Raw genomic sequence first — 8700 nt, forward strand, 5'->3', positions numbered from 1 at the left:
TCGGCAAACAAAGATAATTTCAGTTCTGCTTTCCCTATTGGAAGGCCTTTTATTTTCTTCTTTTGTCTGATCGCATTGGCTAGGGCCTTGTTGTTTTTTAATGGCTGAATATTATAAGCAGATTCAATCATGTAGAAGGCTCAGATCTAGAATCTAGAATCTCAGAACATAATGGCATTCCAGTACTATATTGAATAGGACTGGTACTTACCTTCTACCAGTTTTTAGTGGGAAAGTTTTTGGCTTTCCCCCCATTCAATATAATGTTCACTATAGTTTTTTTTTTTTTTTGAGAGATTTTCGCTATAGGGCGCGTGCGCTCGCCAGACAGACAAAGAGAGACATAGAGACAGAAAGCGAGAAATCACCCCCCAGAGGGGATGGTCACGCCGCAATCCCTTCTCCTCCATTCTCCTCTCGGGAACTTGGGCATGCACGCACACGCACCCGGTGTGAGTTTTAAGCCACCGGGTCCGGGACGTGAACCGCGGTCGACTACGTGGGAGTCCAGCGACATAGCTATTACGCTAACTGCTGCTTCCCTTCACTATAGGTTTTTCATAGATGAGTTTTACTATGCTGAGAAATGATCCTTCTATGCCAATTTTCCTGAGAGTCTTTTTTTTTGAGAGGTTTTTGCCATAGGGCACATGCGCTCGCCAGATAGACAGAGAGAGAGAGAGAGAGACAGAAAGCGAGAAATCACCTCCCAGGGGGGATGGCCACACCACAGTCCCTTCTCCTCCACTCTCCTCTCTGGATCTTGGGCATGCATGCACACGCACCCGGTGTGAGTTTTAAGTCACTGGGTCCAGGACTCGAACCGTGGTTGACTACGTGGGAGTCCAGCAACATAGCCATTCCGCTAACTGCTGGTCCCTCCTGAGAGCCTTAATCGTAAAGGAATGTTGTATTTCGTCAAATGCTTTTTCCACATTGAATGAAATGATCATATGGTCTTTTTCTTTCTTTCTGTTAAAATGGTGTATTGCATTTATGGTTTTGTGTATGTCAAAACACCCTTGCATCCCTGGAATAAAGCCTACCTGGTCATGGTGAATAACCTTTTTTATATGCTTTTGAATATGGTTAGCAAGTATCTTGTTTAGAATTTTTGCATGTATATTCATCAGAGATATAGATCTGTAGTTTTCCTTTTTTGTTGTATCTTTATCCATTTTGGGAATGAGGATAATGGAGGTTTCATAGAATGAAAAAGGATTCCTTCCTTTTTTATCTCTAGAAACAGTGTGAGTAAAATGGGGGTTATCTCTTCTTTATAATTTTTGTAAAATTCAGCAGTGAAGTCATCAGGACCTGGACTTTTCTTTGTTGGGAGGTTATTTATTACTGATTCAATTTCCTGGATTGTTATGAGCCTGCTTAGGCTTTCTATGTCCTGAGTTGATCTTGGTAGATTCTATGTGTCCAGGAATTAGTCCATCTCATCCAAGTTTTCTTCTTTTTTGGCATATAGTCACTTATAGTATCCTTTAATGATGTTTTATATTTCTATTATGTCTGTTGTAATTTTGCCTGAGTTGTTGCAAATTTTATGCATCTTGTTCCTTTATCTCTTCATCTTAGTTAGTCTAGCTAATGGTGTGTCAATCTTGTTTATCTTTTCAAAGAACCAGCTTTTGCTCTCATTTATTTTCTGTATAGTTTGCTTATTTTCTATTCCATTTTTTTTGCTTGAATCATTATTATTTCTTTTCTCCTGACACTTTTTGGATTTTTCTGTTGTTGTTTCTCCAGTTCTCTGAGGCATGATGTTAGGTTGTCCTTTCACCACCTTTCATATTTTTCTTGTGCACATTAATTGCTATGAACTTCCCTCTTATGTCTGCTTTTGCAGTATCCTGTAAATTATGGAAACTCATGTACTCATTATCATTTGTTTCCATGCATCTTTTTATTTCAGTCTTAATCTCTTCAGTAGTCCTTAAGTCATTTAGTTTTCATGTATTTGTGTATTTTCAAGGGCTTTTCCAGAGATTAATATGAAGTTTAATTTGATCATGGTTGGAGAAGATGCTGGATATAGTTTCTATGCCTTTGAATCTTTAAAGGCTGATTTTGTGCCCTATCCTGTGGTCAGTCTTTGAGAAGGCACCATGCAGGGCTGAGAAAAGTGTATATATACATAATGTTTGTCTAGTTCATATGGTATATGGTATCTTTTAAGTCCTGAATCTCTTTGCTTATATTTAATCTCATTGAACTGTATAAAGGAGATAATGGGGTGTTGAGATCTCCAAGAATTATTATGTTACAGTCTATCTCTCCTTTTAGATAATCTTGCTGGGTATCGTATTCTTGGTTGAAATTGCTTTTCACTTAACACTTTGAATATATTTCCCTATTCTTTCCTTGCTTGCATTGTATCTGATGAAAGGTCAATTGTCAGCCTGATGGGATAGCCTTTGTAAGTGGTTTGCCGTTTCTCTCCTGCCAATCTTAGTATCTTGTCTTTGTCTGTGGTTTTGGCCAATCTAGCTATGATGTGCCATGAAGAGGATCTTCTTGGATTGATTCTACTTGGGGTTCTTTGTATTTCTTGGGTCTGGATATTTGGATACTTCTGTAGGTTTGGAAAGTTTTCTTCCAGGATTTCATGGAATAGATTATCAATCACCTTATTAGTTTCTTCACGTTCTGGGATACTGATTATCCAGATGTTTGGATGTTTAATAGCATCTAGTATTTCTTGTATACTATTCTCATTTTTTTTTTTATTATTTTTTCTAGGTCAGAATTTTTTTTTTTCCTATTCCAGAAATTTGATCTTCTGCATGGTCTAGCCTGCTTTTAATATTTTTGAGGGAGGTTTTGATTTCCTGTATTACAGCCTTCATATCTAACAGTTCTGTTTGATTCTTTTTTTATGGCTTACAAATCTTTCATAGCATGGAAGGACTTCCTCATCTCTTGGTTCACAAAATCTCTTTTCTCTTGCATATCATAGAGTTTTGTTACCATAATATTCTAAATTCTTTTTCTGACATTTTGTTAACATCCTCTAAATTTTCTCTACATGGAGATGAAGTATTTCCTTGCTGGAGATGTATTACTTGATTCTCTCATCCTTGAAGCTCTTCTCTGATTTTTAGTCATTTAATAATGTATTTGCTTTTGGTTAATTTGTTGGAGAAGGATTCTATAATTTTGAGCTTGTGTATTTCCCTTCCTGTGAAATAGTTTTGTGCTATTTTCTCCCTTCTACTGTGTCCTCCAGTGTGAGGATCACAGGATAAGTTTTGCAATCAGTTTTATGAAGGAGAATTTCACTCTTTTTACAACCAGTACAGTGAGGAGCAACGCATTCTCTAAATCTCACAATATTCAGAATTTCAGCTACTGGGATTTTGGGCCCACATGTGCCCACCATGATTTTCCAGCCACTGGTCTGGGATTTGAAAATTGTGGTCATTCATATGAGATCCAGCACCCTAACTTGCATGCCACCTGCTAGCCTTTGAGACAACTATTTTAATTCACTCATTCTACCTTTACCAAGATTTATTGGATGAATTATATGACTAGGATAGTCAAGATACAGTCATGTGTTAAGATAGCTCCTGCTCTCAGAGGCTTGCAAATCTATTATGAGTAATTAAACACAACAGTCAAATAAAAATTAACATGCAAATAGTGATTAATAGTGTTTAGGGCATGAATAATTATAATTCATACTCTGTAACAAAGGCAGGAGAGATATTATTACTCCTAGTATGTAGATATGAAAGAAGAGACTCAGACTTTCCCAACTTTACTCTGGAAGTCAGTAGTATAGGTGGGGCATGAATCCAATCTTTCTTTTTTAACATTTTTTTGTTATTATCATAATCTTGTTTATATTACATTGAATCACACATAACTTTACAGTGTATTACATTTCTTTTTCCAGAAGGCATACCATTCATATTAGTCAATACAGAGACATTAAAATCCCCATCATCATTATCCAATAGCTTTTCATTTTTTTCCAGATTATTATTAGTATTATTATTCCAATTTTTTAAAAACATTCAATCACTATTTATCATTTTGCTTGTAAAAAGTGAATCCAATATTTCTGTGCTTCCTCTCTGTCAGAAGGAGCAGAAATGCATTGAAAGTGTGGTTTATAAGATATTTCATCTGACTGTACAAAGTTTCTGAGAAAAGGAATTTCAGGCTGGAAAGATCAAAGGTAGCTCCTTATAGTTTGATGACAGGAGAGCTAGATTTTTTAAGTACATTGTAAGTGATGATTACAGTATCCTATGTATGATCTCACATTGGTTGTGAGGATATTCTCTTGCTAAAGAGTTTATGTAGGGCAGCCTTCATGTCCCGGTTTCTCAGACTATAGATGAAAGGATTTAACATTGGGGTCACTGCCATATACATCACAGTTATCACTGCATCCTTCAGGCTGTAACTGGTCAGAGGACGGAAATACATACCCATGACTGTCCCATAATACAGAAGAACAACTGTGAGGTGGGAGCCACAAGTGGAGAAGGCTTTGAGCACACCCTTGGTGGATGGAACTCGAAAGACCGTAGAAAAGACATGAATATATGAGATAATGATGCATAGTAATGGCACAGAGAAAACAGCAACCCCTAGGTACATCATCTTCACATTAAAGTGGATGTCAGAACAGGACAGCTTTAGTAAAGAGGTAATGTCACAGTAGAAATTGGCTACTTCCTTGTTGCCACAGAAGGACAGACTAGCAGTGAGCAGAGTGTGAAGGAGGGAATTGGCATGTCCAACCACCCAAGACCCACCAACTAGCAGGACACAAGATCGCAGACTCATAATCATCATGTAATGAAGTGGGTGGCTGATGGCCACAGCCCGGTCATATGCCATCACAGCCAAAATATAGCTGTCTGTGTTAGCCATGGCAATCATAAAATACATCTGGGTGAGGCATCCCCCAAAAGAGATCACTTTGCTGCCCAAGAGGTGACTGGTTAGCATTTTTGGGATGGTTACAGATGAGAAGACGATGTCAACAAAGGAGAGGTTGGCAAGGAAAAAGTACATGGGGTTGTGAAGGCGATTGTCAGAGCGAATGGCTAAGATGATGAGCAGGTTTCCACTTAATGTGATGGGATAGATGAACAGGAAGAGGATGAAGAAGAAATCTTCTTTTTTCTGACTACTAAATCCCAGGAGGATGAATTCCAGGGCAGAGGATTGATTTTCCTTCCTCATGGCTTCTTTATTGTAACAGGGGAGCGGAGTCCAGAATTATTAATGAGATTACTCTGTGTTATAATCTTCCATATCTGACAATTTTGACTCAAGTAATCAGTTATCCCTATACCTGAGTTTAATAAGTCCAGATAACACAGTACTTTGGGAAAGAATCTTTATTGATCAATGAAACTAATTGTTTTTTTACCCCTAAATATTCATATTCAAGAAGTGAGAAATTTGTACATCAACCCCCACATATATATCTAGCATTTAATCATTTAACAAATAATTACATTTCTTGTTTCATATACTAGACACTCTATTAAGCCTTGTGAAAAAAAATCATAAGTATGTGAAAAATAGTTTATTCATTCACTTACTTAATGAAAAGACAGTTTCAGCTCTTGAGGACATTATAACTTAAAGGAGACACGAGAATTACAAACTAATTTTATGACACACAATAAGAAATAGGCAGAATTTTAGTCTTTCAAAAAATATTCCACTGTGTGCGTGCGCACACACACGTATCAGTTTTAGAGTGCCCTGGGCAAGAAGAAATTATTTGTTTAGTGGACCCATTGAAAAAACTCAGAGCCCAGGTCCTAGGAGGTAAGCAGGTGTTATACTCATGTCAGAAGCTTATGAATCACTAGAATACTGAGGTTAGATCCTAGCAAAACAAACTCAGAAATTTCCTTCCCAGATGTCTCATTTTCAAAGTAGATTTTCACTGTTTTATTGATAGATTTTATTTCTTTTAAAACCTTAAAGTATTTAATTGAGGGACCAGCAGTTAGCGTAATGGCTATGTTGCTGGACTCCCATGCAGTCGACCACGGTTTGAGTCCCGGACCCGGTGGCTTAAACTCACACCGGGCGCATGTGCGTGCATGCCCAAGATCCCGAGAGGAGAATGGAGGAGAAGGGATTGCAGTGTGGCCATTCCCCCTGAGGGGTGATTTCTTGCTTTCTGTCTCTCTGTCTCTGTCTGTCTGGTGAGCACATGCGCCCTACAGCAAAAACCTCTCAAAAAAAAAAAAGTATTTAATTGAATCTGCTTTTTTCTCTTCCTTTTTAAAATTATTTATTTTGAGGGCCAGCAGGTCGGCATGGTGGTTAAGGTGCTGGACTTCCACATAGTTGACTGCAGTTTGCATCTCAGACCTGGTGACTAGCTTTCTCACTTTCCATCTCTCTCTCTCTTTGGTCAAATAATAATAATAATAAACAACTAAATAATTATTTTTAAAGTTATTTATTTTGATTACTGATCCTACTCCTAGTGGATCATCTCCTACTTTGTAGATTATATATCTGTGGGCTTGATCTCTCTCACTTTCTATTCTAAAGCTTATTTATATATATTTTTAATGAGTGAAAGGGACAGAAAGAGAAAGAGCACACTTAACAGAGTCTTGATGCCATAAGCCACCCAAGGCTTTAGCTAGCTCCAGATTATTGGCATACACATGCCTGATGTACTCAGGAAGGTCTCCTGAAGGAAATTGAACCTTCCCATGTGAGTTAGCCTCACAGAATGTATCATTTTACTGTGGCACCAACTGCCCTGTAATTCACTAATTTTAAAAAGTGACCTACAGTCAACAATTAACTAAATTTATAATTAATTTAATTGCTGGTTGAGTAAATTATAGGATACAGGTGGATTATATGCTAGGCATTGAGATGCATGATTAATTATTTTCCCCAAAATATACTGTGCTTTCTCATCTCTGTACCAAAATGACTTTGATTTTCTTTCCTGAAACACCTTTTCCCATCTTTGCACAAAATCAGAGTTCACGGAAGCTGGAGGGTTCAGGCACAATGGTTAGCTCATTTGGTAAGGAAGTGTAAGAGATCAAAGCAATGCTATTGGCAACATGGCAGACTAAGCTGGTATCGAAAGGCGTTATTCCTATTTAAACATATTGAAATTCTAAATAAATGATTAAAATAAGACAAAAAAAAAAAAAAAGACAAGAAAAAAATGTATTCAAACCTACAGGAAATAAATGGGAATAGAGAGACAGAAGAAACAAATAGAAAACTCACAGCAAGAATTATAAATCAGAGTTGAAGCTATGGTGGCCCATTTTGGTTTCAGGCAGGAATTAAGAACCAAAATCTGGGGCTTAGGGTGTTAATGCCTCGTTGATACCGGCGATTGACCACAGATCTCTTTGAAGCAGGGAGCTTAATTCAAGCCCTCTGCATAAAACACTTGAATTATTGTCCTGTTTATGAAAAGATTACAAGATAATTTTTCCCTTATAAGAATCAGAAAATCAGTAACAGATGGATACAGTTCACAGAAAGTATTGTTATAGTAAAGTAAGATTGTCTGCAGAAAAAAATCTGAGGGAATCTCTAGATTGATTAAGAAAAAATAGTAAGTTGGTTAGGTATAAATATTTTTTTTTAATGAATGCTGTCTATACACTTAAGTAAAAATAAATTACTAAGTATAATTTTTAAAAAAGACTCCCTATTTTCGGGACCAGCAGTTAGCATAATGGCTATGTCGCTGAACTCCCATGTAGTCGACTGTGGTTCAAGTCCCAGACCCAGTGGCTTAAACTCACGCTGGGCCTGTGTGCATGCATGCCCAAGACCCTGAGAGGAGAATGGAGGAGAAGGGATTGCGGTGTGGCCATCCCCCCTGGGGGGTGGTTTCTTGCTTTCTGTCTCTCTGTCTCTCTCTCTCTTTCTTGTGAGTGCACGTGACCTATAGCAAAAACCTCTCCAAATAAATGAAAGACTCCCTATTTTCAATATTAGAGAATTTTAAGGAATTAATAAATAATTCTAACAAATGAGATCAAAGATTCAATTCAAACATTTATAAAATGTTACTGAACTACAAAAAGAATACCTAAAAGAAGGGAAGATAAGCAACATTAGTAAAGACTCAATCAGGGCCAGCAGGTAGTATGGTGGTTAAGGCACTGGACTTCCACAAGGCTGACTATTGTTCAGTTCCTGGTACCCAGCACCTGTGCGCACATGCCCAAAATCCCAAGAGGAGAATGGGGAAGAAATGGTTGCGGCATAGCCATCCTTCTCTGGGGAGGGGGTGTTTTCTCACTTTCCCTCTCACTGTCTTTCTCTCTGGTGAGCGCACATGCCCTATGGCAAAAACCTTTAAAAAATAGTAAAGACCCTCTCTTATAAAAATATAATTTTCTCCAATTAATCTATAAAAATTGTTGGAATATCAATCAAAGTACAACAGGCTTACTTAAAACATTAAATTTACCAAATTGATTCTAAAATTCATGTTGAAGAAAAAAGAGTCAAGAAGAAGTAAGACAATTTGAAGAAAAGAATACAGAAGGAGGAATTGCCTTATTAAGTATAAAAATGACTTGATGGATTAGAAACCGTGGAGTAGTACTTACATAAGGATGGGCTAGTAGGTCAGTGTAACAGACCAGAGAACTCAGAAACAGATTAAGCATTTATTAGTAATTGATATATAAAATGAGTTAATTTAGA

General features: G+C 37.3%; 1 protein-coding gene across 1 annotated transcript in view; it reads right to left on the reverse strand.

Moving 5' to 3' along the window:
• The window catches only part of LOC102494069 (olfactory receptor 1A1), a 19711-nt gene extending 14497 nt beyond the window's left edge, over positions 1–5214 (reverse strand). The window contains exon 1 of the mRNA XM_006167616.2: positions 4283–5214. Coding sequence (XP_006167678.2) covers positions 4283–5214 — 932 coding nt within the window. The remainder of the gene's footprint in view (positions 1–4282) is intronic.
• Positions 5215–8700: the final 3486 nt, after the last annotated feature.

The sequence above is a fragment of the Tupaia chinensis genome, unplaced genomic scaffold (assembly GCF_000334495.1).
Source record: "Tupaia chinensis unplaced genomic scaffold, TupChi_1.0 Scaffold144899_1, whole genome shotgun sequence".
NCBI classification, from domain to species: Eukaryota; Metazoa; Chordata; class Mammalia; order Scandentia; family Tupaiidae; genus Tupaia; species Tupaia belangeri.